Source organism: Onychomys torridus, chromosome 1 (genome assembly GCF_903995425.1).
Source record: "Onychomys torridus chromosome 1, mOncTor1.1, whole genome shotgun sequence".
Classification (NCBI taxonomy): domain Eukaryota; kingdom Metazoa; phylum Chordata; class Mammalia; order Rodentia; family Cricetidae; genus Onychomys; species Onychomys torridus.
In genome coordinates, this window is record NC_050443.1 from 141,100,676 (window position 1) to 141,125,104 (window position 24,429).

Below are 24,429 nucleotides of genomic sequence, written 5' to 3' on the forward strand. Positions count from 1 at the left end.
TTCAGAATTTTATTAGCTATCTTGGGTTTGTTTGTTTGCTTGCTTGCTTGCTTGTTGTTTCCATAAGAACCTGGAAATTTTCCTTTCAAGATCTGTGAAGAATTGTTTTGGAATTATAATGGAGATTGCATTGAATCTGTAGATTGCTTTTGGTGGGTGCCCGTTTTTACTAATCCTACTGAATCATGAGCTTGGGAGATCTTCTGATGTCTTCATTTTTCCCTCAGTGTCTTAGAGTTTTTAATCATACAAGTCTTTCATTTGCTTGTTTAGAGTTACTTCAAGATATTTTATATTATTTGAGGCTTTTATGAAAGGTGTTGTTCCCATGATTTCTGTCTCAGTCTATTTGTCATTTGTATATGGAGGGCTACTGATTTTTATGAGTTAATTTTGTATCTATCCACTTTGCTGAAAGTGTTTATCAACTGCAGGAGTTTCCCAGTAGAATTTTATGGTCACTTATGTTTACTATCACATCATCTATGCTGATACTCTTAAGGGCAGGTTGTGTCAGCTCTTTGTTAAGTACCAGAGACTTGGACAGAAGGAAGGTGTAGATTTGGCTATCCAGGAAGAAAAAAATAATAGGGAAATATATATACAACAAGCTGAATGAAGAATTTCCAGATAGATACAAAAGTTAATGTATACTATAAACAGAAGGAGTAAAGACAATTAGAAAAGAATCCAGAAAAACTTTGGGAAAAAAATAGATATTGAGCTAAACTTTACAGAAGTCAAATTTTCCTGGGAAAATGTGCAGGAGAGGGTGTCATCTCAGACCTGAGGACCGGTAGAAGGATACATAACTGTGAACAGAGCAGGTGCATGCTTTTGTTTGATGAAAAATAAAACCAAGGGAGAAGCTTACCAGAAGACAAGCCTGGGAGTGTGGTCTTGGAAACAGATGACATAGGTACTGTTTGGACAATTAAAGAATGGATTAACCCATTCACCCCTGACATTTTTCATTTTAGAATAATTTTCACCTAAGAGATATTTAATAATGACTGGAAACTGTAGGTCTCCCTTCTCTTCAGGGATGGCTGGCCACCTGTTAGTGAGGGAGGAGGGAGCAGAAGCTGGAAACAGGGTTCAGACCTCTGTGAGCATGAATGGAAATGAAAACTGCTTCAGTGTTACAGCTCAGCTTTATTCCAGAGTGAGGGGAATTACATAGGATGGGAACAGCAGTTAGGTTATCACTTAATTTGTATTTGGCAGCACAGTCCTATCATACAGCCAGGAGCACAAAACGTAATTAACATATGGGTGGCAGGTGAAGAGCTTCTGCAGGGATCTGTGTCAAAGCTCATGCTTGAGACAGGACAGGCATCTGGGCTTAGAAACAGCTTCCAAATAAAGTCAGGCCTCCAGGCCTAGAGATATTGTCCAGATAGGGAGGGAGCCCTGCTGGAAAGGGAGTCCTCCATTTTGCCTCAGCTCAGAGAGCTATCTGGGCATGGTGGACTGCAACTTAAGTGCAGGGTACTCCAACAGGAAACAATATTAGTTATCCTCACAAGGATTGTAGATACCACTAAACATTCTACAGGCACAAGACAGTCACCCACAATAGTCAATAGTACTGGGAGAGCAATACCAAAGCTGAAGAACTGTGATCCAAGAAGGTCATTTTCACAGTTCTATGAAGGACTGAATGAGGCTGCATACAGAGGACAAAAAAGCATCTTAGAAACTGTAGCTGAAGTGCCAATGTGCAATGAGGAGGACCAGAAACTACATCACAATGGCTTCAACAAAGAGGAGTAATCACGTCTGCAAGCAGGCCCACTTGGAGACATGCTAACGAGGAAGGAAAAGTTCTGCTCAATGCACTTACAGAATTACCTGCCATCCTTTATATGTTAAACCCAACACTACTGTTCCTTAAAAAAAAGTAGCAATAAAATGACTCCTAATTGACCTTCTGCTATACTCATAGATCAGTACCTTGCTCAGCCATCATCAAATAAGCTTCCTTCTGAGGCAGATGGGAGCAAATACAGAGACCCACAGCCAGACACTATGTAGAGAGCTAGAAACCTTGGAACACTCAGCCCTAAATGGAATGTTTCCATCAGATCCCTCCCCTCAGGGCTCAGGGAACACTATGGAAGAGGAAGCAAGAGGAGTGTAAGGACCAGAGGAGATAGGAGACACCAAGAACACAAGGTCCTCTCAATCTACATGAGCAAAGCTCATAGAACTCACAGAGACTGAGGTGACTTTCATAAGTCCTACAGTGGTCAGCACCAGGTCTTCTGTGTATATATTAAGGCTTCCAGTTTAATTATTCCTGAGTATGCAAACAAGTGAGTCTCTGATTCTTGTGCCCCCTCTTGGGCTCTTTTCCTTCTGCTTGTCCAACTCCAATGTGTTAGTTTCTGTTTTATCTTATTTTATTTTATTATTATCCCTTAAAAGCCTGTAAGAGCCAGAGAGGGAATGGATCAGCATAGGAGGGGAAGAGGGGAAGAACTGAGAGGTGTAGAAGGTTGAAAACTGGATCTTTACAATGAAAGGGGGAGAACATCAAAACCATGGAGACAATCTCATTTACACACTCAGAATCTATGAGCAGGAGTCTATAATGTATGTTTGCCACAAACTCCTGAGATGATTTTGGTATGGTTTTCTGCTACAAGTTGACTCTACATCTGTTTTCTAATGTACTGGGATGTTAATAATTATCTCAAGCATGGCCATTATGAAGTTTTAATCACTTAAATTATAGATACACATGTCCTCCTGCTCTGTGAAGCAAGAATACAAACAAACATGTGAAGGCTTGTGGGAAAACCAAAAAGGTTTTACCTCCTTCTGACCTGAAGACTGAGGCAGTTACTTAGAATTCCATGTCTTTCCTAGAATAACATGGGGCAAGTTGGCCATATGCTACAGGTACATTTTATCTAACACTGGGGCAATCCCAATTAGCGTGCGCGCACACACACACACACACACACACACACACACACACACACACACACACCCTGCTCCATGCAAGGTCAGCGCATTCTCAGATGAATGGATAATTCAGTTCTGCATGCTTTCACCAGGTCACTGCATCACAGGGAGTAATCCAGCATTTGCTTTGCAAGCTGGTGGAGTATTCTCCACTCTTCTACCAAAAAGGAATGCCAGTAGGTTACAGAGCTCCTTCTGAGTGAGAATCGAATTAAAAGGAACAGTGGCCATTAATATAGAAATAATATACAAAATGAGTGGTTAAAAAAAAGCAAATGAGAAGTCACTATTTGGACACTGAATAACCAGAGGTATAAACAATTCCAACACAGACAAATTCCCAGAAAGTTCTTCATTATAGATGACAAAGGATGAAGGTAGGGGATAAATCTCTGAAAATAAATGCTCTCATGTGACCTGAGATTTCTATGATATGTTTTTAAAGCCAGCCTAGAAGACAACTACACAGCATTGAAGGTCAAATTTCCTTAGATGAATCACATTAAATGAAGCATTAAAATATCCAAGACCCAAGGATACCTACAGCTAAACTGAAGCCATCCTAAGAGCCAAATGCTTCCTAGAATCCTTAGATTCTAGTGTACCCTTAGTGCACCTTAGAGCATATGGGCTCTTTGCACATTTCTTGTGCATCCAGTCTCTTTCTAGAAATGAGAATGCCGTCTGTTAGAAGCCAGACTAGCCTGTCTTCCAAAGCAAGGAGTGGCTGTGATATGACTGGAGCACATCACCTTCAATGTTGAAAGCACAGGCCTCCAAGCAATGACTTTGCAAAGTGCCAGTGCTATGATCTTGGAGTGAGTCCAATCCCTTCTCTGGATGTCACTTTCTTCCACTATCAAGGTCAAATGGGTCAAATGAGATGCTCTCTTAGGATCTGGACCTACAAACTATGAATAAATATTCTTAGGTATCTTTTGACTCATAGAAGTTCACTATCTTTTCCTAAATGTAATCAGTACCTTTTGAGGAGAAAGTACAGTGGATACAATGAATATATATAGGACCTTAATGATCACCAGTATATAAATATCAATGTTTTAGAATGCTATCCATTAAAACAAGAAGTATGTTAGGCCTGGATATTTGGGCTTCAGATTCATTCCCATACACACACAATGCATGAAACAATTATAACAAATTCCATATGCTAAAAAGCAAATAAATATAGAAGAAACAAGAGCATTATCTATTTCTTTATTATCAGTTCCACTGTAGCACTTTTCATTCTGACTTCTGATCCTTGCAGCTCACACCATAGATGACTACATCTTCAGTTTCTTCCTGGGTCTTATCATTTATGGGTGACAAGGTTTGGGCTTCTCTTGAGGGAGAAGGGGAACCCTGACCCCAAATACAGTGTCTTAAAGAAACCATACACATGCAGAAGGGGCCAGAAGTGTCACTGCAATGTCATCTTTATTAGACCACAGTGGAGATGTAATTATTCTGCTAAGTCTTCATGTATGATTTGAGAGCAACAAATTAAACCCCACTAATCTACCTCACCGGATGGTACTTACCAAACCTAAGAGGCTTCAATTATCAACAGCTTAATAAATGTACTAATCTGCAGTAAATGAAATCCTTTGCAAAAATCACATTGAAACAATGCTTAAGTTGTAATCAGCCTGCCTAGTACCCAAGCCTGCTGTGGCTGAGCCCCAGAATGCTGTGTGATCAAATTCCATGTTACTTAAATCTAATGAAATTTCTAATGTTTTTTTTTTTTTTTAAGAAGGAAAAGGGTCAAATTAATTCATATAGAGCTTTCTTAATCCAAAAGAAATTAACATTTTTGGTGTAAGTCAAGCAAGAATGTAATTAAAGCTGCTAAAATCCAGCCACCTATAATGATGAAAACAAAGCATGAGACAATGTGTCAGTCTGTCCACAAGCCACCACACCTGTATTTCCAAGTCCTCATGTGACACTCAAGTTGATCAGGTTGTCAAAGTGTTTATCAGTTTCAACTGCATCCCTAGTGAGGTAACAAAATGGAGACTACTCTCTATTTGCAAAGGAGAACCCGGGTAATAAAAAAAATTGTCACCAATCACAGCTGGGAGCATGGGTAAGGCCACTACCTCACCACAGCCTCTTTTCCAAATAATGTGGGTGAGGCAGGATTGTGAGGTGGGGGTCACTAATTAAGCAGCACTGGGATTCAGTGCATTTCCTCCAGGTTATTTGTATTCATATCTGATACAAAAGCTGAACTCACAGTGATGGCACCAGGAGGACTTAATCAGTCAGGTCTGAGGTGATAACAGAGTTGTACAGACAAGGGTAGGAGTTGTGCATCTGAGGCCATGAAGGATGAGTCCTGACATTCAGCTGCACAAAGCAGTTCAGGACTGTATCCTCAAACTTGTGGGGTAAATTAATCATGTAAACCTAGCCACATCATGTACAGATACCCATATGATACATGAATAGCGACTAAAATCTACTTATTTGGAATATAGAGTATACAGAGATTTCTATTTGGGTAAGGCAAAGGCTAGCAAAGACCATCAATTAGTATTTATTTATTTGTGAAACAAAGCAATTTTTTGATACACCATTCTGCAGAAAGGGATGCCAGCACAGGGAAAAAGCAAAAATGGCTGTTGTGTTGATTTAAAGATCATCATTTGAAACCTACCTAAGAGATAAAAATACGTTCTCCATCTTTACATTAACCGTTAAACTATCAAAATTAATTTTGTTAACTATACCTTGAAAAAATGGAAAAGGGGACTCAGGCTATGACACAGTTGGTCAAGTGCTTTGTATGCAAGCATGATGACCTGATTTCAACACTAGCACCCACAGAACCGAGCCAGTGTGGCATGCACGTGCCCGAAATTCCAGTTCTGAGAAAGCAAAGACAGGAGAATTCCAGGGGATTCACTAGCCAGACAATTTAGTCACATCACCACCTTCAACTAATAAGGTATAGGAGATTGAAAACATCTACTATCAACCTCTGGCCTCATACACACATAGATGCACATGCACTACCGCCATCCCTACACACACGTTCACCCACCACACATGCACACAGTACACCTAGACATACACACAAACAACGAGAACAAGTGAAAAATATAACATGAACCAAACTGAGGAAACATAACCAATGGACAATTATGCTGCTTATCAAGTGGCTAGGTTGGAATAAGAACACTGATGGAAATTAAGAAAGGAATTCTATACCTACCCCAAATAGCATTTGGTAATCCAAAGTGTTCTGACGTTTATTTTCTTCTTAGGCCTCATAACCATCAGTGTCTCTTAATAATCATTTGAAGATATTCAATAAAGATTATATGGATTCATTATTCTTTTTTTAATTAAACATCTATTTTATTTTAATTATGTTTGCATGTGGGGATATGCATCTCTGAGTACTAGGACTCATTATTCTTCAAATGAACTAACCAACTTATAATGCCATCAAAAGGAACAGTGATATATACAATATATATTATATATAGTATACATGATATATAATTTTTCTTTTTCCATCCTTTCCAGCATGTTACCTATATTGTAAAATTGGAAAACACAATACTTGTCAAATGTCTGCAAAATACCAATAGAAAATAAATCATTAATTTGTGCACATAGCATGTACACTCATGTGATTCATTGTAACCGCTTTTCAGCATAGAGGCAATGCTTTACGACTGACAGTTACATCAGTTACATTTGGCCTGGTATTTTAAGACCTAACAGGTCTATTTGTACAGAATATGTTAGGTAAATACAAAAACAAATTGTTCTATTAATGAGCATCTTATAGAATACTCCTTCCAGAGTAGAATGATTTATTTTCTAGTTATTTGTAATGTTATTCATTTTTTTAAAGGTTATAAAGTTTTTACCAGGTGCCAGGCACTTAAAATCTGGAAAGAGAATTAAAAGGTAAACAGACAGCATGGCATGCTGGCTCACACCTGTAATCCCAGCATTTGGGAGGTTGAAGTGGGATGATTATAACAGATTTGAAGTCTGGCTAGTGGTTCCAGGACAGTGGAAGAACCATGAAAACATATGCATACACACAAAAAGCTAAAAGATAGGAACTGTCCTGAGCCTAGAGCTGAAGACTATCAGGATCATAAGGATGTGTGAACAACACTGATCATAATAGAATGCACAGTGTACAGGGGAAAGGAGAAAGTACTTGGAAGCAAACATTATAGACTTTAGGAGAAAAAGAAGAAGAAAGAAAAATTTAAATATATCTATAAAATTATGGAGGTTAGGAACAGGTAGTTGAATTAAAATTATGTCCCTTTAGTTATGGAATTATGGAAGAACACATTATTCACTGAAATGCAAAAGAGTTCCTGAGATGCAACACCCATCCTGTACTGCTAGTGTGAACCACCCATGGACCAGGCCAGCTCAACCAACACTGACTCCCCTGATCTAAGGGCCCTCATAGCCATCTGTGTCTCATAAGGTGTTCTATTTCCATGCACTTCACTTTATGAATGAATGACATTGAACCCTTATGTCTGCTGCCTCAGTGTCTATGCCTGCACAGTGAGCATAAAGTATAAACAATTGCTTCACATGTTTGTGAGAAGGCTCAAGTTAGTAAAGACTTGACAATAATTAGACCACTGAATGGCCTCTTTCAAGAGCAGTGAAACTGTTCTTTATTGCTACTGGTATTAAATAGGTCTTTACTGTACCTGATTTTCCCCTAGAACATTGCTTTTCCAAATTTAATGTGAAGTGATCACCTGAGAATTGCATTAATTTAGTAGTATTTAGAGGTCTGTGGGGTTTAAGCAGCCACATTTCTAACAATTTCCCCAATTGTGCTGATGTGGCTAGAGTCAGACAGTCCACTGCACACAGATTTGTGTCTAGTATCCCATGATCAGATGCTGTCCCTTAAGCATGGTGAATTTTCAGAGCACAGAGGTTGAGAATAAACATTTTGTAAATGCAAAGCCAAATGCACCATGTTACAGTATTCTATAAACTATTGGTTTATGATGAATTAAAGTATTTTACTGATTCTAATCCAGACTTTATTCATATTCATGAATTTTTCTTTTTTCATGAGTTTTTGTTATATTTTTTAATTATTTAAAACAATTATTTTTTGTTTTCAATATATCCTCACCACAGTTTCCCCTCTCTACTCCTCCCAGTACCCACCCCACCTCCCCTCTCTCCCAGATCCACTCCTCCTCCTCCACTTCCCTTCAGAAAAGAGTAGGCCTCCCAGAGATATCCACTGAACATGGCATAACAAGTTACAATAAGACTAGGTAGAAACAAACCCTCATATGAAGGCTGGACAAGGCAACCCAGTAGGAGAAAAAGGGTCCCAACAGTGGATGAAAGAATGGAGACACCCCCACTCCCACTGTTAGGAGTTCAACACAAGCACCAAGCTAACAACCATAACTTAGGTGCAGAGGACTGAGATCAGACTGATGCAGGCTCAGTGATTGCACTTCAGTCTCTGTGAGCTCCTGTGAGATCTACTCAGTAAATGTATGTGAGCCGTGTTCTCCTGGTGTCCTCAACGGGTGGCACACACCCTTATGTTCCATGAAATCAAGTAAGCAGAGGTCATAGGGGTCCCAATTTGCACAGGTGATGGTCACTGTGCATTTGTATGTGTGTGTAAATAAGTGAAATACTTGAAAACTAAAGTGAGTTGGAGCTGGAGAGCTTACCACTGACTATTCCAGCAGAAGACCTGGGTTTGGTTAGTTCCTAGCAATTCACATGCTGGCTCACAATCATCTGTAAGTCCAGTTCCAGGAAACCTGATACCCTCTTCTGACCGCTGTGGGTACCAGATGTATACATGGTTCACTACATACATGCAGGTAAAACATCCATACACATAAAGTAAAATGATTAACCAAACAATACAATTTTAAAAGATACAGTGAGCCCTGCATTGATGGCCCATTTTCAAATTCTCTAGGAACTGACTCAAGGCCATGATCCAGGTAGCACTGGCTTTAATAAGACATATTAATACAATTAGAACTTCTCAGCTGAGCTTCTATTTGTATTTTCTTTTTCAGTTTTTTAATTTGCATATATATGAGTAGGTTTCATTGTGGCCTTTTCAAACAAAATTTGGTTTTAGTAATTTTCTTTCCTCTCTCTCTCCTAACCCCTTTCATCTTTCCACGCTCCCCATGGCCTCTTTTCTGCTCCTGTATGCTTTATTACTCCTTCCCCATCTCCACCTCCTCTTTTTCCTTCATGGGGTCTTCTCTCTAATTTCATAGCCTATACCCACACTCACTTACATATCTACATATAAACATTATAAGCTAAGGTCTGCGTATGAGCCTATGTCTATAGTTTTTGTGCTACCTCCTAAGATTCTTCATGCATACGTTTAAATTCATATTCATTTCCTTGTATATCAAATGTAAAATATTTTAGAGAAGGCTAAATAGATATATTAGAATCTACCCAGGGATCTAAAATCTTCAAAGAGGTTGTATATTAACAAATAAGAAACACATCATTGGTAAGATGCAGATGCTGGCAGTGAGTGTTTAGGGAAGATGGCCTTAACTGTGGTTTGGAGGTAGGCTTGGTAACCTTCAACAACATGAAAACTGTCACATTAGTGCTTTACCAAAGGCTGAGTCTATGTGAATGGCTTTATTTTCTACCTAACAACTAAGCAATCTGACAGAGAGCGGTGACTAGCAGATATAGATAGATACATTTGTTTACACTGCCATAACTGAATAAAAGTTTTCCATTTCCCAAAGGATGATAGAAAAATATTACATTGACATTGCTGGGCCTGTATGCTTGTATGTTGCTTCCAATGATACAAATAACCTCCAGTTCAGTTATTCTTAATTGTTAGTTTGGGAGAAGGACTTATAAATCTTGGTTTTCTATAAATCCTGACTAGAATGACAACATTAAGTTCTGGTTTATTATTTGGTAAGCAAAGGGGGTAAGTGAACACCATGTTCCAGTCTTAGAAATTCTCTAAAAGACAGAATAAAAAATGCCAAGTTATCATTTAATCATAACAATGTCGTAATAATACTTGGATTCTCACTGAAACAGAATTACAGTTTTACATATGTGCTGAATAGCTCAGCCGGGGACATTTTTTAGAATGGCTAGAGCCTGGTGAGAATTCTTTCAGGGATTATTTATTAATTCAAATCTTCTTATGTACTTTGTGCTGAACAGACTGAAAACCTTGCACTCTGCAATGTTTTCATTGCTTGGTTATGAAAAGAATAACAATTCCACAAATGTGTAAAGACTTTTAAAATCTCAGCCTTTCAAAACAGCCTCTCTACCATCTTTGTACACATTAATGAGGGACTAAAAACAAAGGAGCTGGTCTCTGTGTCCCACACTCCTCATCCTCAAGACCTGCAGTTGACCTTGAAGGTCTTCAGGAGCATGCCACTCTCCAAGATTAGGAACCTGGTTATCGCTAAGTCGTGGCCAGGATTCATATCTCAACATTCCTGATCAGTCATGCCTCCACCAGACCCTGCCTTAGTATTTTAAATGGAGAAAGAAAATTGGGATTTCAGAAATAAAATCCTATGGCCAAATTACACTCTATTTTATAAATACATTTTTTTTTACTTTAAAATTAAACCCAAAGTACTTAAAGGTAGTTAGGACTGTGATAAAATAAAATTTGTACCAGACAGACAGGCAGACAGACAGAGACTGAGATTTCCCTGCGAGTCGATCCTGATAAGAAACAGCTCCAAAAATTGAACTGTAATGATTTATCTGTTCTCACTCTCGGCTTTTCTCAGCATCTTCATCCCTCCAGGACAAAAGAAACAAAATTAAAATGGGCCTCTGAACCGGATATGGCTTGTCACATAAATTCCATCCACATTTCTATGTGAAGTGCCCTAATTTTAAGACCCAGCACAATGGCAGGAAAGCGGGGTGGGGGGTGACAATGCCTCACAACAAAATCAGAATGGTGAGGATGAGCTACTCTAAAGAACTGAGCACTTAAAGGATGTCATTGCACTGCTCCATCTCTGCATTTAATGACGTTGCTAGCACAGCTTCTGTGAATACAGAATACCTCCCCCTTCACAGGTGTGTGCTGACATTATCACAGTGATATGATTTACATCGTTTTAAAGTTCCTGGCCCCTGAGGCAGATGCCAAGCTTCAGTCTCATGAGATATTTTTTTTTTTTATCATGACTTTGCTTTTCATTTTCTCTTTCTTAGGGGTAAAGTTTATTCTGTTGCCTTTTAGGATGTGAAAGGGATTCATAGGGAGCAGTGTTGTCCTGTTTTGGGGTCAACAGTGGCAGTTAGTTCCTAAGTGTGCATGTTCCTAAGTAGCATATAAATGTTTAAGTATGTAAACAGGTACTGTAACAAAGCATGTGGCTAACCCTTGATGGTTATGAGAGAATTTTGAAGTAGAGGCCAACATCTTCATTTCAACTCTTTCATCAGAGTCTTTTAGGTCTGATGAAATAAATGTGTGTTTTAACAAGCTCAGGATGATTCTGATGACATTAATCCACCACATCCAAAAGAAAAGCGTCACTTAGCATCCTTAAAATCAGTAACAGAATAAAGGATGCAGAGGCCTCAGTACCAATAGGAGAACAAGTCCATCAGGGTAAGCCAATCACTGGAATATAACTTTGGCACAATGCTTAATCTGAGAAAACCCCAGTTATCATTTATATAAGAAAATATTGTGATGTTTCTTTATAAAGTTACTTCAAAATTTATGTGAAATCCTGTTCAAAAACATTCTGTATGTAAGAGAATGCTGTGAAAATATAATGTCTTATGGTTAGTTAAGCAACAATTAATTGCTTCACAATGGAGAAGTCTTCAATGTTACATATAAATATATTGAGAGATTATTTCCAAGATGACTGTGTAGAATGACCATTCTTCATGCAAATTCTGATCATATTTAAATGTAATTTTCACAGCATGGCCTGTTTATAAAAAATGAGTTTTATTTGCAACTGTAAAGTGTGATTTACTGAGTATTTTCAAGATAAATAGATAAAATAGATCTTTTACTTTATGTTAAGAAATACGGGGTTGGGGGTTTAGCTCAGTGGTAAAGCGTTTGCCTAGCAAGCGCAAGGCCCTGGGTTCGAACCTCAGCTAAAAAAGAAAAAAAAAAGAAATACATCATGTAAATTTAGATGCCATGAGCTAAGTTCTTTTTCAAGTAACTTCAGCCCATAGCCACGTTATTCTCCAAAAGGTAATTCTAGAAATAAGGGGATAGCAGTCCTGTAGAAACAAAGTGAAGTGAGGATGTGGGAGGAGAGAATCTTTTAAGGGCGGTTCAAGCTCTAGCTGTGTTATAGGAGACACAGAAGTGGGAAGGTACAGGAGATAGTGGAAATGGGTGAGTGTACCTACTGACCTGGAAATAAGTCATTAGAACAGTACATGAGCCAGCCGCTGATTGGAGTGAGAGCAAAGTATGGAAGTAGAACAAGGTCACAGTTGTTCTGGCTTGCAGTGGCTAGCTTCTCAAAGAACAGTGTTTTATGCAGACTTGGGAATACAAAGACATTCACTTGAAGCAAAGGGAATACTCTAACTTTCCAAGGGAAATAACAAAACATGCCCAATGGCTGAGAAGTGTGGAGGCGCTTGGTGGATCAGGGGCACCCTCCATATTTTGGTTGACCTAAGCATAAAGAGTGTTGAGGCTTGCACAGAAGAAAAAGCTTTGATTAAAGTATTTCCAGGGTCAGATCTGGAAGCCCTTATATACTGAGCTGATAGAAAGCTCTTGGGCGTGGATGATACATAAGGGTATTGGGAGGGGACTGCATTATCAGTTGCTGGGGAGGGACACGCTGGTGGCGATGTGATCAGAAGCACTGGTCTTGCCGTGTCCTCTGGCATTGTTTATAGGTCAATGGCAACTCAGATGGTGAAAACCACAACACGTTTGTTTTCATGCATTGGAATAAAAACAAGGAGTTTAAGGTTTACAGGGCATTTAAGAGGGGCTGCCTGTGTTTCCTAAACGGCAGTCACTTTATGATAACATCATGACTTTCATCTCCCTGTCTTTTTTGTTCTTTGTAGTACTGAGGATTGAATCTAGTGTTTTATGAATTCTAGACACGTACTCTCTCAATGGATTCTAACTCTAGCAATCTTTCCACTTTTTATTTGGAGACAGTCCCCCTCAGTTGCTAAAGCGATCCTTGAACTCACACTATTGCTCAGGTAAACCTTGAATTTGAAGATATCCCTGCCTCAGCCTCCTACGCAGCTGGGATTATAGGCTTGCACCACTGCACTTGGATAAATACTTCTGATGGATTCATTTTTTTTTATGCTTCCAAATAAGAAAATTATATAGCTTCCAGATAATATTTTATCAGGTATATCCCTTTCTTGTACATTAATGCATTGCTATAAACCCAGCATAAATGCCTACTTAGTTAGCTCCCAAGTCTCCTTTTTGGAGATACAAGTCCATCTGATGTCATCCATTTCTTTTTTTATTTTAATAATTTTATGTGAATTGATGTTTTGTCTACATTTATATCTGTGTGAGGGTGCCAGATCCCCTGGAACTGGAGTTATAAACACTTGTTAGCTGCTAAGTGGGTGCTGGGAATTGACCCCAAGATCCTCTGGTAGATAGAGCAGCCAGCACTCTTAACCACTGAGTCATCTCTCCAGCCCCAGATGCCATCCATTTCAAATATCATGAAGTACATACCATCTGACCTTTGCTGAAAATTTTTGCTGACCCTCTAATCTGTATCAGGGTCTTTGTCATTGCTACCATATGTAAGCATCAAAGATCAGATTCTTTGCAGTTACTTATGGCAGTGCAATATGCATTTTACATGTTAAAAATCTAGTTTCTACCAATAGAAAAATCTAATTTTACTTTTTAAAGAATTGTGCGCCAACAAAACCTTCTTAGTACAGTTTTTTCTGATGTAATGTTTAATTAATGATAGATTTGGAGAATAAGGCATTCTGCCATTGCATTAACGTGGAAGTGAGGAATAGCCAGAGCTACCACTGTGCACATGGCCTTCCATTGTTAGAATTCAAGGTCTCCAAAAACTACACCTGAAGCAGCCTGTTAATAGACCCTTCCGGGAGCTGCATCTTGGGTAATGATGCTCTAGGTGAGAAGAGATCCATATGCAAAGTAGCTCTGAACTGTAGGTCTCTTTGGAGCTAATTACCTTCCTCAATCAAAGAGTCCTCCCCACCTCTTAAGAAAGCTCCATTCGGCTGCCTTCACCTGGAGCTTCCTGTTCCAACTCCCACAAAAGGCCGAGCTCTGTAGCAATATTTTCATCTCTGGTGTAAATTTCATGGATGGCAACTCATATTCTATTTTCTATTGGATACGTATTTCTCTATAGAAAAGAAAAGCAAGCAAAACCAAACCAAAAATGGGACTAGAAAGAATAAAAATAAATGCATAGAAAAGTGATAAAAGACTATTTCATTGAACTCATGATTTATGGTAATAGAGAGATCTACTGACAAAAGGTGTTAAGGGGGTGAATTGTTGAGTCTTTCTATGTCGGGAAGATTACTGAAAACCAATGGATTTCATATTCTGCTACCTGTCATCCCAGTAGGTCTTTCCAAATATATTTGTCTGCTCACTTAGCTCTTCTGGTCTCTATTCCCTTCTACCTCCTTCCTCTCACCTCTCTGTTCTTTTCTCTCTTTGTGTCTCTCCAGAAACCTCACCCCATACCAAGACAGAAACCAAAACCAAAACCTTTCTTTTCCAGAATCTCCCTATGGAGCCTCTCTTCTCATTCTTCATGAACTTCTTTCTAAATACTTTTCTGAGCACCTTCCCCATACCCTCCTGGGAACATCAGACAGAACTTGATAAATGAAAAGCAAATACAAATTGTGTTCCTCTGACGCCATATGTGCACAATGACAAGGAGAAACTGAAAAGCAAATGGAATGAAATGAAAACTAGCAAAGTTGCCAATCATCTTTCTATTTAAAATTTGCCTTTTTTTCCCTCCTATTTTCCTGTGGTCTACTTTTTTTTCCACATAGCAACACAAAAATGTGTGTTTCTCCCTAAAGCCTTGCTGTGATCATCAAACGGCATAAAAAATAATTTATTTAGTGTCCAATTCTGCAGTCTAAACAATGCTGTAGAGATAATTTCTAATGGTTCAATTAGAATGAGTATTAAGGGTCACAGGTGCACAGGAAAAAAATGCTATATGGCATTAAAGCTGTAGCTAATCCCTAAAGATAGGTAAGGGATGCTTGTACCTTTTACAAAAACAAACAAACAGAAAAACTGTAAGGAGTTGGAGAGAGAGAAAGACCAGAGAACACATATATGCCACTGTACATGTGTGGTGGTTGGGGAACAGCCTCAGGTACCAGTCCCTACTTTTCCACCTTGTTTGAGACAAGGTCTCTGTTGTCTGCTGCTGCATATCCCAGACTAACTGGCCAAGGAATGTCCAAGGACTATCCTATCTCTGTTTCATATTTTGCCATAGGAGTGCTGAAATTTCACATAAACACCAGGGTATCCAGCTTTAGATGGGTTCTGGGCACTCCAACTCAGGTCCCCACACATGCACACCAAAGTCTTTATCCACTGAATCCATCTTCCAGCATTCCCTCTTGTGTTTCATAATAATAAAGCTTGATGTGATTCACTTGTCTTTTTTTTTTTTTTAACCATGTTTCATCCACTGAAAGTCATTAGGTGGATGATTGTCCTTCATCTCTGGGGAAATTGTGGCTTAGTGGAAAAAAAAAAAAAAAAACAGCAAATATGGGAATCAATCCTGCAAAGAGCACAGACAGTAAAGGTGGCCAGCTCATGGGCTAATCCAAGCATGAAATAAGTCACTTGGTTACCGTTGTCATTTTTACCATACACATTACAAATACTATTCACTCTGACACAAGGTAACAGAAAAGGAAAATCAAAGCCCCACTGCCCTCACTGATTAGTCCTGAAGGCTTACTGCAGAAGGGTAGCACTTCTCAGTTAACCATCACCCTTGGAAAGAGATACAATGCTTAGACATTCACTTTGTAAGAGTTTGTTTGCCTTATTGAAATTTGAAGTCTTTTCTCCCCAGTGTATTTGCTTATCTAGTTAATATCTATCATCAAAAACATTCTCTCTCGGGGTGATCTCTAAAAGTGCCCTCTTTATGTGGCCTCATATAAGCAATGGTTTCCTAGTGAAGACAGACATACAGGTGGCTCATCACAGTTTCTCCACTTTATCTGCACCCACAGCCTTGGAATGCTCTGTTGATCAATTTCCAGTACAGAAATAGGGAGCACAGGTCTTTTGTGCATTTGTACTGGGCAGGGAAAGGCTGTGGACAAGAAGTGTGATCAGGAAAGTTTTGTTGGCATCTAGTTGCAGAAGGTGAACAACTTGGCCAACCCCAACTGCATTCTGCTTAGGCTCATGTTCAAGGACCAGAGAGTTCCTTTGAAACACTGAAGTTTTTAACAGTTTCTCTTTAAAGAAATACTATCCCTCCATTCTGTTCGGCAGGGGAACAATGCCTCTTGTGTGTTCAAACTAGTAGCAGCAGTGAGACACTATTTCCTTAGAGAGATTCACTTTCCAAAGCTGAACTTTCAGAACTCAGAGCACCTTATCACACTCTTGCAAGCTTCCCCCCCCAACACTGAAAATGGAAAAAGGAAAGGTGGGGGTGGGGTAGGAAGCAGTTAGGACTTGTGCTGGTTAAACCTGATCTCCCCAGGGATTTGTTTTTCTTCTGGCTTCAGATTAGATGTTCAAATCAAGCAGTGTTTGAGAACTGTGAGGGAATGTCCATGGGATTCTTAGCCAGGCTAATCCTGGAGCACCGGCACATTCCAAGGGGCCAATCTGCCCAAGTTCATTGCTTACTTGAAATGTCTCTTGGGGGAAGAGCCTGGCAAGTGACTTTTTTTTTTCCAGTGGGCGGTCATCCGAGCATTATTAGCGGGATGGCCAGCCCCAGTCACTGCAAAATGAAAGCAGGAGGCACTGCGCAGGGGGACTGCCTTGCTACCAGCCAGAGTCAGTGCGCAGGTAAATGATTTCAGTTGACCTTTTTCTTGTTCGCCTTCTCCAGGTAGAATGTGGGGACTTAGAGGAAGAGCAAAGGAAAACACAGAGGGGGTGGAGAGAAAACAGAAGGGGAAAGAAACATCTATTTCGGTATTTTGTTCTAATGAAGACTGGGTGGCCTCTTGAAACTGGAGATTGTGATGGCGAGCAACACAGAGAAGTGTCTTTCATAATTTGTCTCCAGAAGTTCATCTTACTTCCTTTTTAATCTTTGGGTTGCCTGTCTGGGTTACTGAGCTGCTAAGTTTGTATTACATCTGTTCCCTCCTAGGGAAGGGCTGAGTCTACAGCTAGTAGGGAGGTAAAGGAAGACAGAGTAAAGCTGTTGGTGGTTTAATGTCTCGGTAGCAGAGCCTGGGTGAAAAGGAGTGAATCTGTTTAAATGAAATTATTCAATGTTTCTTTGGTATAAGACAATATTTACAGATTTGTTTTACCTTCTTTCATCTTGATGTTTTATTGATTACATGATTAATTTTCAAAAAAAATGTTCTTGCTCTTTTTCCTTAGGGTAACCATTATACTTTGTTCAAAATGTAGGTACCCTTGTTTCTGTTTTGTAAAAGATGTCCTTTAATTATTAGCCTTTGAAGACGTTTCCCCATTACACATCACACATGGCCGGTAGTGCAGAAAGACAAGAAACAAACAGTTTGGTTCTCTGACTATTCTGTCTCCAGAAAATAATGTACAGAAGTGATTTCCAAGGGCTGGTAGGACCCACCTTCTCTAGGCAGACAGGAGACTTCTGTGGCACAATTAAAAAACAAAACTAGTTGGGCAAACTCTCCACCGAAGTTTTGCATTGGAAGAGAATTAAAAAGTCAGCAGGAAATGCATGTCAGATTTATTTCATGCTTCTAACAATGAGGGTAATCACTCTGAGCTAACTTAGTTGCATGTTGGAGCAAAGTCTAAAGCTTCATGCAGAGTAGTTCAAAGCCCTTGAACAAAAGAAAAAGGGAATTCATTTAGGCAACAAGTTAAACCGTGATTGTACATCAAAATATGACCTTTCCAAAAAAAATTTTTTTATATAAAATATCTGTCCACACTAACAGCCTGAATAAAAGCACAGTGAAGCCAACCCAACAATATAGCAGTCAATTATGCATATTTTGGATAATTCCTAAGTTGACGGTTATGCACACACTCTTCCTATGATAAATTATTCTTGTCTCACAAACAAAAGGAGTCAAAGTTCATTATGAATGATGGGAAGATCTTTTTACCTCACCTCTCTTTTACTCCCAATAGCGCCCTGGCAAGGGAACTGATTAATCTGCTAATGCTAAGAAACAGAATGATTTCTCATCCATTCACCCACAAAGAGGTTGCTTTTTTTTCTTGGGAATGTAATTAAGTTGCTGGACTGCACACAAGCCAAATCACCTTCCCCTGAAAGACTAACAAACAAATTGACCATCCATAGGTAATAATTTTCCTACACACCATCTTACTGAAGCTTGCAGGACCTCCCAAATTGAAACTAGTAATAACAGTGTCCTCGAAGAGTCTGATTCATTGGGCACAGCCCCCCCCCCCCCCCAATATTCTCAACTTTGAAGTCCAGTAGCAATTCCATTTCTTTGCTGCTGTGAAAATAATAACATCTCCCCCCTTCTTTAACTTCTGTCTTCTCTATCGGGGTCTTCCTTAAGTGGTATCCCATCCATTACCCCAAGGGAAGAGGAAGAACAGGTGGTAGAGAGTTCACCCCCATGTGTGAGGGCTGAACTCAGGAGGAGAAAGGGGAAGAAACAAGTCTGAACCAGTTCTCCACATGCCACTAGGAGTCCAGGATGGTCCAAACACAGAAATAGTCCCTGGCATCTCAGATGGCACTGCACACATAAAGGACATTCGGAACCATTACTGTCGCCTCTGGCAAAACAGTATATTCCAAGGGTAAAAGAAAAGATCCTGGGGTAAAGCTATTCAAGGTCAAACTGTGGCTTTGGAACTCACTTGCTGTATCTCTCTGGCTGCATTTTTTTTAATTGATAAAATAGATGTAGTATTGTAGACGGTCCGTCCCCATCAGTGCTGTTCTGTGGATCCAAGCACATAATGGACCCTTAACAAATGTTACCCACTGTGCATCCTTGTTGAGCTCCTACAATGTGCTAGGTGTGTAAAATGAACTTACTGGTCTGATTATCACCAAACTCCCCATAGTAGCTTAGGATCGATATGCTATACATGAGGCTTGGGGGAGGTAAGTAACTTTTCTTCATAACTTGTTAGTGGCCATTCCAGTGCTCTATAATTCAAACATAAGGGTGGCCAATTCTACCAGTATTTTATAGAACCCTTGTATGACTTTCCGTATGAATTTATAGTATGATAATCAGCCCAGAAGTCTGGCATGATGGTGCATGTCTTACTCTCAGTACTTGTGAAGTTCAGGGTAGTGATTGCTGCAACTTTAAGGCCAGCTAGACTTAAGAATGATTGCCAAGCTAACTAGGGCAACAGAGTGAGAACCTGTCTCAATAAACAAACTAAAGCCAAGATCGGTCTCTCTTTTTGAAGTCAAGACTGGTACTCCCCAAATAATAGCAATTTAATACATCAAGCATTATTAATGTGCCCAGTATACAGATGGGGAGAACTGAAGATAAGAGAATTCTTAACTGTCCCCATCTATGAGAGTCCAACTCATGCTCTTTTCTCAGACTTTCTATCCCACACATCCTGCTTTTCCAACTTCCTCTCCTGGAACCTGGACCAGCACTCACTGAAGCAGGCAGATGATGTCCCCAAATATTCTTTTGAAGACTTGCCAAGATGGGCTACAAAAATACATTCTTTCTTCATTGTTCCCCAAGGTGTAGGGAAAGTGGGTTTCAAATGTCGAGTGAGGAACGTCAGATAACATCAACAGAAGTATTCAGTGTTTCGGTACCATGGGCTATGAATAGTTTAATTTACAGGCTTTTTCAAAGATAAAGGCAGGTTATCTTTGCCACTGAGCTTATTTCTATTGCAAAGATGGAGCCAGTAGCTTTTTCTACTGGTTTAAGAAGGAAACTTTTTGAGATTTTTTTCCATGTCCTGCTACAAACAAAATTACAAACGCCTTCTGTGTGCATGAGGGTACAGAGGTTCGCCTGAACCTGGAGACCTTTGAAGCAGTGTGGGCTGCTCCTTTAAATGAAGACAATGTAGTGAAACAAGAAATTAAGTGACCCTATTATGACCATTACTGAAATAGAATACAGTGCCTTAAAGGCTCTCAACCATCCTCTGTGTGGCCATGTGTAGAATATGCATTATTGTAAATATCAAAGAACTACTGCTATGGATGTCACATGCGTACACAGACCTACATTGTATGAGATCAAGGAGATAAGTGTACACCAGAATTCACAAGGTTCAGGATAGCACTGTGTGCCCAGGGAATCTGGACTAATTATGCCCAGAAAGTAGAATCTGGTAACAGTTCCAGCCAGTGATTGACACAGGTCAAGTGAACAGCTCAATTGTGTGTTGAGCCAGAATATTTTATGAATATAATTTTAGGTTTGACAGAGAGATAGTGCCATATGAAGTAACTAAAGTTTGCTCCAGTAACTTCCATCTTAAATACTTACAAAAGGAGTCTTCTAAGAAATTTAGCAGGTTTTGTGGAGACTTCTCTTCCATTTCAAATGCTTTGTAAGGAAGGGGTCCAGGGTCTCCAGACTTTTGGCATGTGATGTTTTCATCTACAAATGTGCAGGGTTTCATTCACAGTTATTGTTGGATAATGTGGTCTACAGCCTATAGCTTGTCCATGAAGGATAGATGCTGCTTGCAGGGGGGAAATATCCTTCAGGTTGACAGAACATCCTTTGTCCATCTAGGAACCCCATCTAGATGGCAGGGTTTCTGGGTGGATGGTTTTAGCAACACCTTTTCTAAGAAACCATACTTTTATGTATGTGTATAGGATATAAAGGTAAATGTGCCTATTCCATTCCCAAACATTATCTGGGAGCATTGAGGCTGTGCTTATACTTATCCTCTGTGTCTTTCTATTCCCTTTTCTCCCTCTCTGCTCTTCTGCATCACAAACTTGGATGGAAGGAACCTTGGTGATGTAGCAGGGATTCTGAATGTGCTTTCCCTCTGCCATTGTCCTTTCTTCCTGTAAGGAGACTCTAAGAGAAGCCTCAACCATGAAAACCTGATACTGAACTAGATGTGTTTCCTCTAATTTTGAATCTTTGCTTTTCATGTTAGATTATAAATGTAATATCTGTTCCTTCAATTTCATTTTCTCTATGAATAGCCTTGTGTTTCTGTCCTTTAGAAACCTTAATGAACATGCCTACGATCTCATTACTAACACTTTTCCAGCCTGACAATTTCCTTTACTTCTCAACATTATAATGTTAACCCAGTCAACAGGTTCTGAGAATAGCTTGTTGGATAATATGCAATGTGGAATCCATTTGTGATATACTAGTGTATTGTGTGATTGCATGGTGGTAAAAAGATTTAAAATTTATATTAAACTTTCTTCTTTCTCTCTCTCTCTCTCTCTCTCTCTTTTTCAGGCTCAGAAATCCTGGATTGAAAGAGCATTTTATAAAAGAGAATGTGTTCACATCATACCCAGCACCAAAGACCCCCATAGGTAATCTTATGGTCTTTAATGTATTAAGAATGTGAAGTAGTAATTATAGGCATAGAGTACAATAGTAATTACTACCACTGAAAGGGAACCACTATCAAATTAAATATATTTTTGAAGCAAATATATATTAAACTGCTTAATATGCATGGTTAAAGTTAATCTTCAACTAAGTGTCTGTACATAGAGAAACAGATCCATTATTGTAGGAAGACTGATCCCTGGATATAACAGTATACTATATTTTTGTTACAACTACTTATTTTTCCACCTTAAGATTTTGTCAAACTGTTTCATTTGGTACCAACATGTCCTGCTATAGTAAAAAGACAGTCTTGAATGGAAGACTCCTAGGAAATTATGTATGGTTTGACCTTCAGATTCCTCTGCACATTTTTTGGCACTGCAGTTACCTTCCTGAAAATCAGCAGTATATAAAGCAGGAAGCTAAAATAGTACATTGTAATCTAGAAATGCCCTTTGAATGGGAAATTTTAAACACCTGCTTAAAATACAGCCATAGGCTAGATACATCATCTTGGACAAATTGCTTGAGCCTCAGTGCTGCAACATTTTGTCACAGTGTATCCTAAATTGTTAGTGTTTAAGAATGTTATGTAACTATCATTACTAATAGTTGTGATAGTGGTCATCATAACATACAAAGGGCATTTTGATGACAGAGGGAACAAATTTTAAGTTTCCTTTTTATTTTTCGTTTCTTCTTCAAAGAAAAACCTATAGATTTTTATTCTCAGAATTGAATATTTGACAGTAAACATCAACTGGAAAGACAAGTTAGGTTGTGACTCACACATAAGTGAGATTCCTCATTTAAATGTACATGTTAAAAGTTTTCTCCCTAAGCTCTTCGGCATCCTTCATGCAAGATTTGATAGATGGGAGCGATTAAAAGTGAAAAAAAATCTATAGAACTTTTGTTCACAGTTGCCCTGTTGCAAGCAATATGCCAAGTACTTAAAGGTGTGGGTGGGGGAGGCCAGGAAGTATGTTGTTATAGATAAACTGGGTGGTGGGGAAGAGCAGTAGATGGGGTGTTATGGGAAGCCTCTCTCTACCATTTTTCTGATAAGGCTGCATCTGGAATTTCACCTATCACTTAACTGGAATGGGTCAACATGGTCTGTGGGTTTCTCTAACAGGCTGCTAAAGTGTGTGTTCTTGTAATAAGGCTGCTGATTCAAGGGGTTCACTTCATTTTAACCTCTCATGTTATAGGTGTTGCTGTGGGCGCCTAATAGGCCAGCATGTCGGACTCACTCCCAGTATCTCTGTGCTTCAGAATGAGAAAAATGAGAGTCGCCTCTCCCGAAATGACATCCAGTCTGAGAAGTGGTCCATCAGCAAACACACTCAGCTCAGCCCAACAGATGCTTTTGGGACCATTGAGTTCCAAGGAGGTGGTCATTCCAACAAAGCCATGGTAATAATAATAATAATAAGCCAGTCACTCACTCCCAGATACAATTCCACATCCTATAAAAGAACAGCTAAGAGCCTGGGATGCAGGTTTCAAGCTAACCTGGCCTCTGTCACTTTGCAGTAGGGTGTCTATAAAGTAGGGGCAAGAAAACCTTCCCCAGGACGTTTTAAATCATTGGTATGAGATCAGATGATAAACTGACTTTTACTTTGGTTAACTTCTATCATTGTATACGATCATGCGGTACAATGTCCTTTCTACCCAAATCCATCACCTCTTTATTCACCCCCAACTCACCAGCACCTTTATCATCTTATTTTAACCACTCTTACATTCAGATCCACTGTTCTCTGCCCTTCATGTATGAGAGAAAAGGTGATAATTGTCTTTCTGAATCTTGCTTGTTTCCTGTAGTTATTTCCAGTTTGCAATATTATTTTCTATGTCTCATCTACATAGCCATTTTCTAAATCATTTACCCCAGCTTTGGAGAGAGGAAACAAATGTTTCTTTTAGGTCTCCATTTTGTTTTAATAGCAGCATTTCCCAAGCTGTTTCCTTCCTGGCCTTGACAGAGATTTTGTCGTCCATATCAGGGACCTTCTCTCCAAGTAGCTGGGTTAGTAATATTCTCAATGGGAAAGGAAAATATCTTTAGCAAGGACTTGAGAAATAGATAAAAATTTTGCCATGTCTAAACCATAGTTCCCATGGACTACACTTAATGTGACTCCACATAGACCTTTCAAAGAATAAAGAATATAGCATGTGTTCTTGAAAATTCTGGACATTTTCTAGTTCAGCAGGCTTGCCTCTGGCTGTTGAAAGAGTCAGACAATAGGTGTTAAGACATCAGCACAATGCTAGACGCATCAATGGGTGTGAACCAATTTAGCCGGTGTTAGTAATATTCTCATTTTCCCCAGGCTCTGAAAGAACTTGGAGAAACATTTGACCCATCCTTTGAAGGACACTCCTTTGATCTGTGTCTCTATTAGTTCATACACTTTAATTTACATTTTCAGGCAATACTTATGTATAATTCTGAAAGGTCAGACCCTGTAGCTTACTGGCTGTCTTTTCAATAGGAACCCATTGGCATTTTATTCATAGCCTGGTGCTGTCACTTTCTGGTTGTGTGACTGTTCTGTTTAAGCCCAGTGCCTTAGTTTCCTTGTGTGTAAAATGGGGTAGTAACTTCCACTTCAAAGGGCTGTCTCAGGGACTAACAGTGCCTCTGTGTATTATGGGCTTTAAAGGGTG

At 39.3% G+C, this 24,429-nt stretch overlaps 1 protein-coding gene across 43 annotated transcripts in view; it reads left to right on the forward strand.

Moving 5' to 3' along the window:
* Trpm3 (transient receptor potential cation channel subfamily M member 3) overlaps positions 1-24,429 on the forward strand; it is an 819,880-nt gene that overhangs the window by 534,642 nt on the left and 260,809 nt on the right. For 34 of the 43 annotated variants that reach the window (XM_036207853.1, XM_036207600.1, XM_036207631.1 and 31 more), the window contains exons 2-3: positions 21,646-21,725; positions 22,962-23,166. In XM_036207853.1, the coding sequence (XP_036063746.1) occupies positions 21,646-21,725; positions 22,962-23,166 (285 nt within the window). Of the gene's footprint in view, positions 1-16,996; positions 17,063-21,645; positions 21,726-22,961; positions 23,167-24,429 lie in introns of those variants that run through there. The other 9 variants (XM_036207708.1, XM_036207714.1, XM_036207730.1 and 6 more) reach the window with 1 other exon arrangement.